Below are 16,148 nucleotides of genomic sequence, written 5' to 3'. Positions count from 1 at the left end.
GGAACACGGGTATTGATTTTGACGGAAACGCATCGGGCATGAGATGTTTATAGAGGGCACTGTTTGCCAAGAGAATCATATTTCGACAAGTCATATAAATTCAATTTATGCATCGTACTATACAATGAGCCAATTCCTGACTATGAGACCGTAATCATCCTAATACATACTGAGTTCTACACACGGGGTACTGCTATACTTGTCCCACTGAGATATTGTGTATACTCCGAGACGTTCAAAGCCGGGGAATTGTAGTGACCGTGCAAGGAGTATGCACTCGGCTTGGCGTGTTGGACTGCCTTGTCCAGCCGCATAGGTCTGCGGCTTTTGGCCAGACTATGATCAACGTCAGTCAACATGGCACATTCTGTGTCATTGCTTCTCCGGAAAAACCTACCATGGAATCCAGCTTGCGAACGAGAATTGGGAGCAGATAGACATCGACATTCTCAAAGCTCACATCTTGAGCAACGCTGCCTTCGCATCGCCTCCTAACAGCGTGCTGACCCTTCTTCAACATGACTGATTCAAGAAGGCCGTCGACTCGACATCCACCTGAATAGCTCTGAGCGGATTGCCCAATTTTGATACCGACCTTCATATCCTCATATCTGGTGGTACTGTCCCATTTCAGCTTGGCAGCGATCAGGGGCCCGCGAAGTCGTACACATGCACCTTTGACACTCCCGAATGAGTCCGTGGTGGAGAGTTGAATATCAACATTAAGAATGTTGGACGGGAATGTGCATCCAGAGAATGATGCTTTGTCCGTGTGCACAGGCTCTCCTCTGTGGGAGGCCCACGAGAAGCTGGGACCAATATATTCGTTGTAGAACACAGTCAGAGGTGAGTCAATCTTGCGCCTCCACATGAAGGACTGCAGCGTCAGAGGCGTCCATGTAGGGGACAACCAGAGCCCGGCCACATACCACTTCTCTTGCAGTACCGTTGCCATGGCTCTCGCCATGCCCGCAATGGCTACGAGCTTGTCGGTGGCGAACTTCATATTACGGGTGCAGTACTCCTCCACGATGCGAAACCACTTTTCAGCATCGGGCAGCGTCTCGTACAGCTTGCCGTACAGTGGCTGGCCACACTCGCAGGCTCTACAGGAGACGCACCCCCATTGGGCCTCTCCAGAGGTGAAGTTGATGTACCGACCCGACAGCACGCGCTCCTGCAACGTCCAGGCCCGAGAGTCGACGGGGTCCATCCAGCGCAGACGGGCGCTCTCGTCCGACTGCGGGCCTCCCCGGTGGTGGCCCCAGTCGTAGAGGACTCGCGCGCGCACCTCTGCTTCTCGGTGCTGCACACGGACCCTGCTGACCTCGGTCGAGAAGGCCCGGTCCTTTTCCAGGAATCCTTCGCTGCACGAGTCGGCCGAGCTCGCAATGATGGTGACCAAGGACTGAGCGTAGACGGTACTCATTTTGCCCGCTTCCTGTTTCCAGTCGTCCTTGTCATCTTGTATGATGCAGATCGAGTCAATCCAAATGTACCTGAGGCCCAGGGTGGCCGTGACGGTGACAGCATCTCTCAACGTTGCAGGCAACTTTTGCACGCTGATACCAGCTCGGAGTTTTGGAAGAGTTGACTTGTTTGAGGTGAGCTGGCCCTTTTGATCACCCCAGCAGTAGCTCAAGGCTACATACTTCGCATGAGCCGCTGGATCAAATCTCACAAGCCGGATGGTCCAGGTTTTTGCGTCGATTTGCAAGATGCGACTTGGCCAATTTCCATGAATCTTCGAAGCTAACTGAGTCTGGTATCTCTGACAAGCTTTGTGACTGTGAAGGCATGAATTGAGATTGTAAGCGATGAAGTTCATGGTCTGTGCCGAGGATGGGCGGGACGGCAGTTCGGAATCTGGGTTGAATCTGAAGACGTTTGGGCATCCTGTGATTGCATATTAGCTATTGCACGGAGAATTGACCTATTGGCTCGCAAGCAGACCTTTGGCGATGAATAGCTGTATCTTTGGCAATTTGGAACCGGCTCCTATTGTGACACGTTCGGCATCAAATCGCACGTTGATCGCACGCAGACGCTGGAACTCGACGTGATCCACCTTTTGCCACAATGCGGTTGCCTTGAGAAAGGCCTTGCACACCCAACAGTCTTTCTGGGCACCTTCTTGTAGTCGACTGAGTGGTTTCGAAATCTGTCCGGACCTTCTAGTTTCCGCCGATGTTATAACGTATTGCTGCTCATCGTAGCGGCACCAATTGCATAGAGCTTCCGCTCGTGGCAGAGGGAGAACATTGCGAGAAGCTGTGTGCGCTACCACCTTCTTCTCCGACGCGCGTGATTTGTTGAAGCCTAATAACTCTTGCATGTTTAAATCGTCTGACAGTTTTCTCGAGGTATTATATGCGTATCCAGATATTGTCATTCGTAATAGTCATTGGTTCTCGAGTTTCTTGAACTGTAGCTACCGGACTATATAATGTAAATTTTAACCTAATAATAGCAGGTTCTCGTTGGTAATATAAAAACTATGTAGCTAGAATGTTGGTTCCAGGTTATACACATCGTGGGCGCCTATGGTTCTCATAGGACAGTATAGGCGCTGCTATGTTATCTGGTCCAGTACGGCGCTTAATTTGTACGGGGTACCTTGATCAGCCCCACGGGCCATGCCCTGTTTGTTGCTCGCCCAACAAAGTCAATATCGTTTGACACCCACCTATCGAATCTAGGATAATGATCCAACTGCAGATCTTCTGTTTTAAACCTGTCTCATAGCGCCATCTAGTCGTAATGTGGACATGTTGGCTCTTTTGATACCAGCTTATAAGTTGAGAAGGATACGCTGATGAACAAACATGGCATGTGGATCAGTGATGAGCGTTGGCGTTCGTGTTGATTATATATGTGGGGAGCACAATACGTAGCGCCATTGGATACACCGAAATCGTATTCGTAGAGCGACTGATATACATATGTAGCCCGGGGGGTGGGGGATGTATCAGATTCTAGACTACGTTTTCATATGTTCAGATAATGCATAAGAAGACATCAAAAAAGTTCACATGGCTTATGCACGGTTTGCAATGCAACATGGAAGTTTTTTTCAAGTGTGAGAAGTCTAGGTCACATCAATCGTTGTATATTCAGAATGAACATTTGTTATATCCTTCAAAGTGTCGTTGTCCAACTAGTCATTTTTGATGAGACTGTCAAACAGACCCTTCATTTGTTTGCCACTCTCCTTGGCTGTTCTTGTTTGGCCTCCCTCGTAATCAACGTAGGTACAGCCAAATCGCGTCTCATAACCTTCAGCCCACTCAAAATTGTCCATGAGTGACCAGGCCATGTACCCCTTGACATCGCAACCGTCTTCAGAGACTGCCTTGGCCAGAGCATGAGCATAGTCGTGGAAGTACTTGACTCGGAACTCATCATTGAGAATCTCTGGCGGTTTCAAATCATTCTCGCCCTTGATGCTGGTGCCGTTCTCCGTGACATAAATGGGCGGGTAGCCATAGCGTTTGCTTAGCCAAACGATCAGCCCGCGGAAGCCCTCAGGGTTGGGGCGCAGCCAAAAAGACTGGGTCTCGGGGCCAATGCAATTGCCATTCTTGTCATATGAGGTGGTCTCGAGGTTGCCAAGGAAGTCATCCTCGTGAGCAGCTCCCGTCTTGTGCTTGACGTAGTCGGCAGTATAGTGGTTCATGCCGTAGAAATCGTTGGAACCCTGTACCAAGGCACGCTCCTCATCTGTGAAAGTAGGGAGGCGATCACCGAGCTGCTCGAGCATCGAGTCCGGGTACTTGCCAAAGTAGATGGGGTCTGCGAACCAGGAGATGGCGAACTCAATCTTACGGTTGGCGGCCTTGACATCCTCTGGATCCTCTGGGTCCCAGGGGTATGTGTAGTCTCCGTTCAGGGTGATGCCGATCTGGCCACCATTGGCAGGCTTGAATTCTTCGCGGTAGACCTTGACGGCCCTTCCGTGAGCAACAAGCAAGTTGTGGCCGACGATCCACGGCTCTCGAGAACTGTCTCCAATGGGAGACTTGGTGCGGTCAGACGTGTGACCAGGAGCGAAGTAGCCAGTGCTGTAGGCAAGAATGGAGCTGCACCATGGTTCGTTGAAGGTGATCCAGTTCTTGCACTTTGGAATGGCTTTGAAAACGACACGTGCGTAGCTCTCAAAGTCCAGAGGGAACTCGGTTCTGTTGAGAAGGCCGCCGTACCGCTTGTCGAGCGCATCTGGAGCATCCCAGTGGTAGAGTGTGATGAAAGGCGTGATTCCAGCCTCGAGCAGGTCATCAACAAACTTGACGTAATGATCAAGACCCTTCTGGTTGATTGGGTCATTTCGGCCACCCAAAGGGATGATACGGGACCATGAAAGAGAGAAGCGGTAGCACTTTGCACCAAGCTCCTTTAGCAGTTTGATATCCTCTGCGGTTCTGTTGTACGAATCACAAGCAACATCTCCATTCGCCCCATGTGCAATCTTGCCCTCAATTTCGCAAAATGTGTCCCAAATGGACGGGCCACGGCCGTCTTGCTTGGTGGCTCCTTCGATCTGGAAGCTGAAAGGGGAAACTCGCAGGTCAGCCTCCGCGGCATACCCAAGCTAGTAATAAAGACCCCAATGGGGATGGAATTTGGACACGAATGAAAGCTCAGCAAGTCACTCACGAGGCGGTGGCAAACCCCCACAGGAAATCTGCGGGCAAAGACATGATCGAATCGGCTCGGATCAGCAAAGGTAAGCAAGATGATAAGAGTTGTTGTTGTTGTTGCCGTTGTTGTGCCTGCTAGGCTATTTGCGGGCGTCTATTTCGCTCGGTTGGTTCAGGGCTCCTCTCTGGGAGAAATAACTAATATCCAGCTATAGTGCTCGGCTGCGTGCCAAGATCGGAGTGGCTGGCCGTCGGGGCGGAGTTCAGCAAGAGACGGAGGGCGAACGAAAGATAACGCGCTTCTAGGTATGAAAACCTGTGCCATCTCGAGACTGGCGGAGAGCATCATCTTATACGTATCAGGAGTCTTGTCCATTGAGGCGCTGTATGCAGTGACTCCTTTCCCAATTCTCTTGTGTCGGACCGTCGAGACCGAAATGTACTTTGGCCCAATTGATGGCAGTTTCTCCAACTCGGTTCCAAGAGCCACGATCCCCGCGGCGGGGTAATTTGGAGCAGCTAAGAACGAGGATTAGGGTCAGTACATGAGGTACAGTAGGTACGGGCCAGGGGACTCAAGCAGTGAGAGTCTTGCCCAGTTTGCCTACCTGTACCTACCCAGAAGGAGGGACTGGGAAATTTGGGGGGACCGTCTCGCGAGAGGCCACCCCCAATTGAAAAGCGCGAGCTCCTCCGCACCGGGAGAGAATGTGCAAGTCACGAACCATGTATCGATGTTGCGGCCCGCCTCTCCGGAAGCTAGGGAAGGTTACAAAGCAGTGGCCCGCCAGAACTTCGGCTATGCGCAGAGTGGCCAGATAGGACGACCTCGAAACAACACATGGTCTTCTTATAGCTATGTAGTAGTATACCTGGCCTCTAGGCCGGCGGGCGAGCGAGGCGAGATGTGCATCTCCAGCCCAATGTTTGCTTTTTGTTATCGTCCATACCCTTGGTTCGGGACGATATTGCATTGAGTCCAGCAGACCAGGGGCCCAGTCGCCCGCTTGTCACAAGTAGGGAGCCTCGTCTGCCTGCGGCAATCTTGAAGGCATCTTATGCAGAATTCGAGCAGTCAGATTGGCAGACGTGAAGCTGAAACAGCACTCCTCAGGACCCATCCCCTTCAGCCAAGAGTAAGGTGGGCGGCTGCTATAAGGCGGCTGAACCACCCGGCCCATTCCCTGGACTGGATGAATCCTGCGGCGGCCTTTTGTTGAACGCATATGGAATAAAATGCGGCAGTCAAATAACCCGCCTGTATTATAGATGAAGCATGCCCCGTGTTTGCTTAATTTTCCGGTGGCACTGCAAGACGCACAACACTATCACGACGGGTATGCATCTGATCGAGGCGACTACTGCCAGAACCGGAACAAGCGGCGGGATTGGTTTGCCATGATCTTCAACGGCCCTATACCGCAAGTATACTGAGACGACAAAATATCTGACGGACATCATGTACTGCTTGCTTCCACTGGTGCCCGCGCCTGCAGCTGAGGCCTCGGAGTATTGGCCGGAATCCTACCACGTCTGTCACAATTGATGCACGTCGAGGCTCAAAACGTCTGCATAATGTGCTCTGTTATACATGATATACCGCTACGCTCTTCTCCGGCAAGCAGTGCCGATTGTCGTGCAGATCCAACGCCTGATTAGACTTTGCCAGCATACAAATTCTCCGGCGCTGAGCCGTAATAAATCATGGAAACAACCAAAACCAAGCGAGATTTTTTTTTTTTATCTGCTTATTCGCCTAATAACTCCCTTTTATCATGCATGTGAAAGTCGCCTCGGGGAACTCGGGTCATTGCTCCCTCAAAGAAGAGCATTGAGATTTCCTGTCACTAGATAGCTACCATAACACGGCGTTTCAGTTACGGTAGCAGTTGCTGTGTTCATCGCCTAGGACTACCGGTCGTTACCACGAGGTGGAAACAAGTAGAATGCCGAGCCGAGAGATACTTTTCACCAGTTCTTTTTACGATACAGTCGTGCGGGCCTGCGGACCTGGCTGCCTTGAAGGTGACACGGTATTGCGCATAGCCAGCTCACAATGCGCTGGCTTGAGCAGAAAGGTTGGGTTGATCCGTGTCTCTACGTTTTCTCTTGCCAGTGGCCGAGGATTCAGATGCATCCAAGTTGTCGTTGTTATCGTCGTCGTCTTCCCCGTTCCACTCGGTAATTTCCCATTCCACGCGTGTGGTACCGTCACGGCTCTGCTGTACGCCTCGACTTGTTCGAGCGTTGCCCAAGCGGCTACCCTGAATGAAGCTTTCAAACCATGGAATGTGCGTAAAGTCGCGCCCGATCAATTGCAGTCCAGTGCTTGCCGTTGGTGTTGGAGGCGCAATATCCATGACGTCCTCTTCCTCTTCCTCGTTGAGGAGGCCCAATTCTTCCAGATCATGGAGGTCCTCTGTCAACAGACTGCCCAGGGTTAGCTGAATATAGTCCGCCTCGCTTCTGGGCTGTTCTGTAAAGTAGGAGATCGGAGTGCCGCAGAAACCACAGAAGTGTCTTTGGGTATGTTCCTCTGACGGATGGGAGTAAACCCGCCGGATAGCCGATCTTGATTCATCTTGAAAGAATGGAAAGGTCTGGCTGTGGTACCAGGTGAGAGGTACCCGAAGAAAGGCAGAGAGTGGTGTAGCAGAAGCGATTCCTGGCGATTGAGAAGACAAACATTAGTATTTATTCCTTGTTGCCTATTTCGATGGCATGTATGATGATCTCGGGGCTCTTCTTGTATCCCAGAAAAAAGAAGGATTGAGAAAGAAAAAAAAAAAAGAAAAAAGGAACGTACTCTGCGTAACATTCGTGTCAAATAAGACCTGAGCTTCGTTAGTGGAAGCTCCGGGAATCCGGATGATATACTGGTTGCGCCCGCAATGACAGCTGCCCCGCAAAGCTCTATCGGAGCTCATGTTGACTGGTATGGTCTAGATAGTCTTGGTAGTACGTATAATAAGACGACGCTTAGTATAGAGAGAGAGAGATGGTTATCCGCGCCGATAGTGTTCTCTCTTTCTAGTTTGGTCGGAAGGACGTAGTCGGGAGCTGAGAAGGCATTCAAAGCCTGGCTCAATGGCCAGCAACACCAATTGGCTTTGCGACGGGTTGACGGAAGCTTTATGTGACAGAAGTTGAAGGTGATGGACAGAATCAACTGGCAGCGCCTGGAAACTTTGGGTGCAGTGAGATCAGCAAATCAGCCCACCTAAAACTCGAGTGGGACACAATGACGGAATGGTCTCCAGCTTGAAGCTCGGGAACTTTCTTTAGGACCCAGGGAGGGTGGGGATGCCATGTGCATTCAAAGCAGATGGTCACGATTTTCCCGGACTTGAACAATCAACAAGAGTGAATGAACAAATGAACTGGTCCAAAAGCAAAAGGTTGAAGCTGAATCACAGCCTTTCTGATGTTATTACCCGCCTACATAGTACATGTACCTTCCTTGCCACCCATGCCTTCCAAGGTTGTTCCGAGTAATCTCTGGTAGAACGTGCAGCTGCTTGTCCGCTACAATGTTAGTGGGCAGCGGCCATGCTAAGTTTCACTAAAAGATGCATTTGGCCCGTACCCACTGTACAGAGTACTGTAGGCCGGAAACAAAACATCCCTTCACCAAGAAAGAAAGAGAATAAGTCACAATCATTTACTGGAGTATTGATTTGAAACGACAAACACATGCCAAATTCTCACATCAGAAGAAAAAGAATCTTTTGATTGTCACTGCCATCTTCGCTCAAGCAGCACATCATGATACTAGCGGCAAAATTCTAGGCCACGGCTTTCTCTTCTGGAGAATATACTGGTTTGTTCTCGCCGGTCTGAGACTGGCCGGCTTGATCATCGTTTCCGTTGCTGTCAGCAGGCAAATGTAGATCGCCTCCATTTTCCGACTCTGCATCAGATTCCCTCTTCTTATCCCTCTGCAACCACCAGCGAAACAGAATAGTGAGGAACTGTGCCGTAAACACCTGCTCCATTGTGTAGAGCAAAATGGGGATCTGGATCAGGGACTTGGTGAGGTCCTCGGACTGCGCCCACATGGCATCCGCCAGAGGTATTCCCAGCGCCTGCGTCTTTGCTGCACCGCAAAGACACACAGCAACGACCTGTTCCTTTGGCATTCTCTTACACTCGAGGATTCTCCGGACGATTCGAGGTAGGCGAACTCCCACCTTTGAGTCAGCGCCCCAGGCATTGATCCAATTGCATAGAAACCTGGGCGGGTAAGCAGCATAGTAACACACAGCCGTGAAAATCATGTACAATGCCAAATTCATCAAGACGTTGAAGATGACCGAGGACTTTGGCAGATCATAAAGTGCGCCGGTTTTGAAGGCGCCCGAAAAGGTTGACCTGCTACCCTGTTAGTCTTTCTTCTACGTTCTAACGGACAACTACCATCAAGACCTACCAGACAAGCAGAACCATACACAAGGAACAAACCTTTGCCAGTCGAAACGTCCTCAGCGTCCACTCGACTCGCTTCGGCCATGTCCAGCGAAGTATCTGGCCCACGGCCAACGGAATCAAGACGCTGAGACCCAGCTGCTTCATGACACTGGCATACATGGGGCCAAGAGTGGAGGGAGACGCGGGCCGCACATGGTCAAAATCAGAGTCTGTCGGAATGAACGCAAATGTCAATCCCGGGGTGATGAACGGTCCTAAAACGTTGCCAATAACGACTTCGATGATCGCCGCTGCTTCGTCTCCCCCCGAGTTTCGGGTCATGACCACGTTGGACGCGATAGTGGTGGGACAAGTGCTGACAACTACCATGCCAACAAGCATGGTGATATCAATGGTCCCCGACCTGAGTCCTCCGGCAGCAATCACGATGCGAATCAAGACTACGCATGCACTTTCAGTATTGCTTGTTCCCTGCTCGAGCCTCCGTGACTGTACTTACTCAGTATGATTACAGGAATGATGATGAACCCGATCCCCTGGACAAGTATGTGCAATCGCCAATTCTTGATATGCTCCTTGAGCTTTTGTGGCGACAATTGCATCCCGTTGATGAAGAAGATCAGCGCGATGGCACCGTAAAGAATTGAATATTCTGAGCGGATGATACCGCCATGTGCAGCGACATCTAAGAAGAGGCACAATGTTAGCACAACCTTTTCTTCCTCTTCTTCTTCTTCTTCTCTTCTACCATGAAATACAGGTCCGATAGACTGACTGGGGAAAAGGTACGCAAGCAAAGTTGCGATTCCAAAACCAAAAACCAACCAGTTGTCCAAGCAAAACTTGGCAACTGCCTTGATCACCTTGACCACGGCATGATCGCTCTTCTCCGAGCTGTTGGTGGCAGCACCTCGAGAGTCCCCCGTCATGGCGAGTATATATTCACGGCCGAAACATTGCTCATTTGCGAGAAAAACACCTCGAAGTGCGAAGGCACAAATCTACGCCGTGGACAATGAGGATTCCAGGAGAGCGAAGTCGGCTGCGATAAGCAAAGTAAAGGGTGGGTGTTGGTTGCACAGGCCCGTATCTTAAGCACGCCATCCCCCGTCTTATTGCCGCACCGGCCCTTTGGATTGGATGATGACCTGCCAAAAAAGTGGTGACGGCATCGGCCGGTCAATCCTGGTCCGGACAAAGAGATGTCCGGGTAGCCAAAATACCTGCATATGTCTGGAGGGCTCTCTCTGCTGGTCGTGTGTGTATGTTCGTTGTCATGATACAATTTATGCTAAATGATCTCATGAAAATTATAGTTGTTCACCCTCGATGGTGTAGGTCTTCGATGTGCCGGAAAGTTGCTCCCGACCCCCGCCACTCTTGAGAGACTATCAATCTACGGTGGCCCTTCAGAAAGAACTATATGGTTGGCGTGCCAAGAGTCTGCGTATAGCCCAGCGGATTGGCGCCCGGACTATAATTTGACCCCTCTCCCAAATACTGGAATATTCTTCTGATCAAACTTTGATCTTTTCAAGGCTTTCCTGTTGCTTATAATATAGATGAAATAAAAGGAATTTCCCATTGTACGAAGCCTATGTATTGATCGCTAATCTATGACTAGGCTCTATTCACCCTCGAGGCATGTCATGCCTTGGCTGTATCTCGCTTCCATCTACTCAATTTTGATAGGAGGCCCATTTTGATCTGTGTAATGACCGATTGTCCCCTTTATACTATGTCCAAAGCCGCCTTAACGAGCTTCTGGAAGTAAGGCATACCAAGACCTGTCACTGGGTCCCAACCGATGGTGTTGTTCCAAGATGCGTAGGGAATGATGCCCGCGCCCGGAAGCTCGGCGCCGGTTTGCGAGTTGACACCTGTACAACCAGTCGCGGTGCCATTGATTACGTCGATGAGTATTCCAGACGGAAGGCTGTACAGGAAGGGATTGATGAAGCCCATGGTCGGCTTCCCGGCCCGGAGTCGGGCGTCGTTGAGAAGACCGATCAGACCGGCCACGACGGGGGCAGCGGCTGAAGTACCACCCGTCTGTCCTTGCTTGTTTGCGTTGAAGACGGCATAACTATCTTGATATTAGCAGCTGTGTCTGGCCAGGGTGTTGTTCCGGCAAGAACTTACTTGGGGTGCAAGCTGTGAGCACTGATGTCAGGAAAGCCTCTCCCGGAAAAGTTGGCAAATCCGCCAGCATCATAGTAAGCCTTGGCCTCGGGGCTGATGCCATCTTTGAGGTATCCTTCTACAGCTTGCTCCTGATACCAAGCTCTGGGAAAGTAGAAGCTGAAGCCTCCTGTACTTCCGGTCCAGCCAATTTCCGGAGCCCAAGACTGGGTTCCACCAATTGCGGTGATGTCTGGGGAATAATATTAGCTCGGGTTCGCGCACGGAGTCAAGCAGACGCATCTAGAATTAGACGTACATGGACAAGTTCCTGGGAACGCTGGTGTGAATTCGGTATGGTTTTTGCCGTCATTCGAAATGCATGGAGCACCGGTTCCAGTATCTCCCGAGGATTCGAGCACCGTAATGCCTCTCAGACCCATCATGCCTATCAGATCACAAACATGTTTTGCGTACTCGGGCGGCACCGTCTGTTCATCATCACCGTACGAGTTGGAGATGACCTGGGGGAGTTCAGCATTCGTTTGATTGAGCAGAAACTCGTAGTATTCAAGGTAGGGCTCATTCGAGTTGCTCTCTTCATCGGGGATGTCCAGATTCGGAATGAAGGGCGGGCTGCCAGCCGTGATGAATTGCGTTTGGGGCAGGGGATATGACATGGCATTCTCAAACTGAGCGTCGAGGTTGGCTTCTCCGATTGAACCATTAATGTCCTGATGGTCTAGGCCACCATTGATGAGAACCACGGAAAAGTTGGACAGCGGGATACCATAAGTAGTTTGGTAAAGGTGCAAGTCCTCCAGCCGAGCAGACTCGTTCAAGAAACTGCCAAAGGCAACACGACTGCCAGAGCTAGCGTCCGGTACGTAGTCTCCAACACCGTATGCCTTCCGGAAGCAGTCTGGAGTGACGAGGGCAGAACAGTTTGAGGTGGTGTTGGTGGAGAAAGTGCCCTGGGTGATTCTCGCTGGCACGATCATGTCGTCGGGCATCCTCATAGACCTTGTCTTGCCAAAGTAAGTTGTAGGGTGAATTAATTGAACATGCTCTGCGATGTCGTCGGGCACCGAGTATTGTTTCGTCCGCAGTTTCTGGACACCTTGAACATTGTAGTAGGCGAATTGCGTGTTGAGAAGCTTATTGGCCTTGCCAACCGTTGTTGCAAAGTTGATGTTTGCTCCTTGCTGCGAGATATGCTCAACACCGGCGTCTTCTAACCACTGGGTGACGGCACTGAAGGCGGCAGACGAAGGGCGAAACAGTGTTTCGACTTCATCCTTGTCGAGATAATTGCCGTAGTCGTCACTGTCTGGAGAAGAGACGGCCTTGAGCTTTTCCTCCAACTGGTCAATGTTTCCTAGGGCCAGAGCAATCGATAGTGACATCAATCGGTCATTTGGAGGAGTTGCAATCATCTTGACATCGCTTCCGGTTTTCACTTGGCTCATGACACCGGCAAAGGCCGGGGTTGCCATCAAGGCCAAGTAAGCCAGTCGTCCCAACATCTTGGGCATCTCAGTGTCCGAGTTTCGTGTTTGGAAGAGCGTATCGGAATCTTCTAGGTGGAGAGGATAGCCAGTAAGAGATATACAGAGAAAGGTGCCGGGGGGGTTTCGCCTCAAGTTATCCTGTTCCAAAAGGGCACACTGCCTGTATGCCGGTCAAGAGGCGGCGTGCGGCGAGTAGAAGTGTCCGAGGAGGCAAGGCGAGACGAGCCGTAGCAATAACAAATACTCGCTGAGGGGAAAGAAGAAGAAAAAGAAATGTGTCTTTCCTATTCCATCTATCGACAGTGATAGAGAGATTTCCTGCGGAGATCGGAAGACGTGCATATGTACCTATATACATACAGCAGTCACCTCGCCTGGTCAGTCACGTAATGTATGATGTATCCATTGGCCTACTACATTGCAGGGGCCACGGGTCGTGGGACAGGGCCTTCCTGCCATATTGGGGAAGCGAAAGCGGAGCCGTCGTGATGGAAGGAGGCAAGAGGCCATATTATCCGGGCCTCTTTGGGAGACTCTGGTAAAGGAAACTATGAGTCTAAATTAACATCCGTTCGGGTGAATCAATTGCCAAGTCGAGAAAAGATGGAAGGGTAAAGTGTCATTGCCCAGCAAAAAGATTCAACGGTGACTTGCTGCCACAGGCAAGAGATATGACTTCATGTAAAATAGAGTTGAAAAGAGTGTTACATCGGTTACCAGATCGTCAGATCGTATCGCCAAGGTCTCCACACTTTGCCTGCCATGTCCTACTCATTAATTCTCTCTCTCTTTCTCTTCAGCATACCGGTAGCTTTGCCCCGTTTCGCCCTGGAACAAGTGGCTTGCCTAAACTCGTCCTGCGATGCAATAGCAATGCATGTGCCACAATGCCGTTACCGTAAGAAACATTCTGAAAAAGTGTTTCAATTACCATATTCCCTTTTTAAATTCAAAGCCCCGTTCACTTCTTGAACATGTGCTCACATCACCAAGCCTTGGATCTTGGCCATTACAGGTCCTGTGGTTGAGTACACGACGCTGCGGAAATCCGACTCTCCCATCTTGACCATGGTGATGTTTGGATACGAGAAGAACTGCGCAAGAAACGTGCCAAATCTTCTGCTTTGGTATGAGCTTTTGAACCTTCAAGTGTTGATGCCGTCGAATGTAACTTACTGGGCGTCCTTGTGGTCCTTGGTAATGGTCATGTTGAAGTCCCACAATGAACGAACCACGTCCAACTTGAATTGCCACCAATTACCAGGCTGGCAGAGGATGAAGCCTGTGCTGGGATTACTGTTGAGGCTTTGCGGAATGGCAACGCCATCCCACTCGATGGTGGTATTGCAATCCATTGTTTCGTCATAGTTGGGATCATACCAGTGGACTGAGGTCAAGGCGGTTGATTAGTTTGTGCGCTTCCATGTGTATACAAGTGATGAATATGGGGACTTGCACTTGTAGAGACATTGGTAGTTCTCATCCATTGTCTCTCTGTTGCAGTCCAGAGTGATACCAGTGAGGTTGTAGTCGTCAAAGTCGAATTGGGCCAGCTCGACCCACTTCTGGCCTTGAGCCAAAGGTTCGGTCGACGTAGGATGCATGTCTTCCTTGAGAAAAGGAGGGAGACCAGCTGCCAATGGCAAGAGCAGGGAGGATAGCAGTGCGTGGTACATTATGACTGACGCATTCGTGGAGAATTTGATGAAGTGTGCGTCGGGAATCTGATGTCTTGCCACTCTATCAAAAATCGAAAAAAGAAATCGGTGCCTTTTTGCTAAAGGAAGAATTGTTGATCGATTCAGGTTTCAAATACTGTGTTATATATCGAGGAGTGGATTGTGGAAAAAGAAAAAATGAAACAAATGAGGAAGGGCAAAGTTGCCCTGTATTTATATCTGAGCGAGCAAGATGCAAACGGAGCCGGTTCACCGCTCTCTGGCAATCACTGCTTGCAATGAATGGCATTTCGTGTTCGGAATCCATGACCAAGAGGAAAAATCCATGTCCTTGACTGCTTCTGCAGGGTCCAAGCAGGAACATCGCAATACGCAAAAGTGTCATATCCGAGAAGTCCACGAGGTTGTCATGCAGCTTTCCGCGGCACCGGCCTGTTTCGAAGGCTTCTACTACACAGCAGCTGAGCACCAGAAGAATCCACACGATCGTCAGGTTCTCGGACCAAAGTGGCAACCGATTTTTGATTCAGACTAGAAAGGATCCAGCGGTGACTCGAGGCTGTGCGCAATGCCAGAATACCATGGAGATCCTTTGACCGCCGGCACTGCAACGAGATGAGATAGAATGACAGTGACACCATATTCACACACCGAAGTCGACAACTGAAGTACCTTTTGAATTTTGTCTTTGCTTCCAAGATTGCCTCGTCTGTATAACAAGTCCAACATCGATTGTTGAAATCTTTAGAGCATTCTACTCTTTTTGGTGTAAACGGTTCAGGTGACAAGATGGTTTGTATAGTAGTGTTGATAACGCATCTGGTTACGCAATCGCCCCTCCCACAGAACAGTTGGGATCTGCCATGTCAATACATATTTCGCGGCAATATTAGCCACATGGCGACTTGCTGGCATGATTCTTTTTGGTTAGAGTATTCGTGGTTCTCCATCCTCAGACTCAAACACGGCAAGATCATAATCATCAAGACACTGCTGACTTATTGATTTGCCATGATGAAGCAGTCGCTGCAATAGCACTGACGCAGTCACGGTCTGATGTCAAGCCAGCCACGGAAACTGAAGGTCTCAAATAGAAGCAACAAGAACAACGTCAGTCTTCCGCAGCTCGTATCAGTCGAGCTCTCGTCCGGGTGATACGGTCGTTGGATGGACGTCGCCGTGGTACTAGAAAACGGCCTTGGTACAAGGCCGACCCTATGAGAATGGGGAAGAGGGAGCCTTTTCGTCTACCTTTAGTGTGAATCATTCTTCTCCTCTTCTCCCTGTTAATCGCGGTAACCTTGTACAAGAAGCGAACACAAGCCGTTACCAGTCCAGCAGATTTTGTTCTTTTGTGATTCAAACAAAACCTCCGATTGACCACAGACCGAGCCTACCTTTAACTTTGCGGTCGGCAACCGGTTACCCGCCGCTTCTTCTTTTTCGTGCCCGGGTGGTACCTTTGGCGGTGGCAACCCACCAGCCTCAAGCAGCATGCCGACGCTCCATGTTTGCCAAAGCGGTCAGCATGACCGTTTTCGTCATCACACGTTGACATAACAGGAAACCAAGCGCTGGCGTAATTTCATCCGAAGCATTCTGCTCGAAAATTGCTGCACTTTCGTGGTCAGCCAGATATATGCAGCCTTCCTATCGATCATGTTCGTCATCAGAGACAACCACCCATTTTGCACTCCGAGATTTGAGCGACATTGTAAGCGCCGTGAAGTCACCTCCTCAGGGCGGAGAAAGTAATCATTCGACTCCCGTTA

At 50.2% G+C, this 16,148-nt stretch overlaps 7 protein-coding genes across 7 annotated transcripts; 1 reads left to right on the top strand and 6 right to left on the bottom strand.

The window, feature by feature from the left end:
• Positions 1-159: 159 nt before the first annotated feature.
• On the bottom strand, positions 160-2,335 carry PFICI_12957 (uncharacterized protein; the record flags this gene model as incomplete). Its single annotated transcript, XM_007841538.1, has 3 exons — positions 160-336; positions 398-1,896; positions 1,954-2,335. The coding sequence occupies 3 exons, from the start codon at positions 2,333-2,335 to the stop codon at positions 160-162; spliced, it is 2,058 nt and encodes a 685-aa protein (XP_007839729.1).
• Positions 2,336-3,157: 822 nt separating this feature from the next.
• PFICI_12956 (uncharacterized protein) lies at positions 3,158-4,697 on the bottom strand (the record flags this gene model as incomplete). Its single annotated transcript, XM_007841537.1, has 2 exons — positions 3,158-4,544; positions 4,654-4,697. The coding sequence occupies 2 exons, from the start codon at positions 4,695-4,697 to the stop codon at positions 3,158-3,160; spliced, it is 1,431 nt and encodes a 476-aa protein (XP_007839728.1).
• A 1,991-nt stretch (positions 4,698-6,688) lies between these two features.
• PFICI_12955 (uncharacterized protein) lies at positions 6,689-7,564 on the bottom strand (the record flags this gene model as incomplete). The annotated part of the gene is made up of 2 exons (XM_007841536.1): positions 6,689-7,302; positions 7,444-7,564. 2 exons carry the CDS (start codon positions 7,562-7,564, stop codon positions 6,689-6,691), a joined length of 735 nt encoding a protein of 244 aa, XP_007839727.1.
• An 858-nt stretch (positions 7,565-8,422) lies between these two features.
• PFICI_12954 (uncharacterized protein) lies at positions 8,423-9,994 on the bottom strand (the record flags this gene model as incomplete). The annotated part of the gene is made up of 4 exons (XM_007841535.1): positions 8,423-9,008; positions 9,067-9,505; positions 9,565-9,750; positions 9,841-9,994. The coding sequence occupies 4 exons, from the start codon at positions 9,992-9,994 to the stop codon at positions 8,423-8,425; spliced, it is 1,365 nt and encodes a 454-aa protein (XP_007839726.1).
• Positions 9,995-10,796: 802 nt separating this feature from the next.
• Positions 10,797-12,712, bottom strand: PFICI_12953 (Tripeptidyl-peptidase 0.0; the record flags this gene model as incomplete). The annotated part of the gene is made up of 3 exons (XM_007841534.1): positions 10,797-11,151; positions 11,208-11,439; positions 11,506-12,712. 3 exons carry the CDS (start codon positions 12,710-12,712, stop codon positions 10,797-10,799), a joined length of 1,794 nt encoding a protein of 597 aa, XP_007839725.1.
• A 965-nt stretch (positions 12,713-13,677) lies between these two features.
• Positions 13,678-14,373, bottom strand: PFICI_12952 (uncharacterized protein; the record flags this gene model as incomplete). Its single annotated transcript, XM_007841533.1, has 3 exons — positions 13,678-13,816; positions 13,874-14,084; positions 14,166-14,373. 3 exons carry the CDS (start codon positions 14,371-14,373, stop codon positions 13,678-13,680), a joined length of 558 nt encoding a protein of 185 aa, XP_007839724.1.
• Positions 14,374-14,608: 235 nt separating this feature from the next.
• Positions 14,609-14,911, top strand: PFICI_12951 (uncharacterized protein; the record flags this gene model as incomplete). The annotated part of the gene is made up of 1 exon (XM_007841532.1): positions 14,609-14,911. The coding sequence occupies one exon, from the start codon at positions 14,609-14,611 to the stop codon at positions 14,909-14,911; it is 303 nt and encodes a 100-aa protein (XP_007839723.1).
• Between the last annotated feature and the right edge of the window lie 1,237 nt (positions 14,912-16,148).

The sequence above is a fragment of the Pestalotiopsis fici genome (genome assembly GCF_000516985.1).
Source record: "Pestalotiopsis fici W106-1 unplaced genomic scaffold PFICI_Scf_10, whole genome shotgun sequence".
NCBI lineage: Eukaryota > Fungi > Ascomycota > Sordariomycetes > Amphisphaeriales > Sporocadaceae > Pestalotiopsis > Pestalotiopsis fici.
The sequence above is the reverse complement of the archived record's forward strand: the minus strand, read 5'-3'. Positions and strand labels throughout refer to the sequence as shown.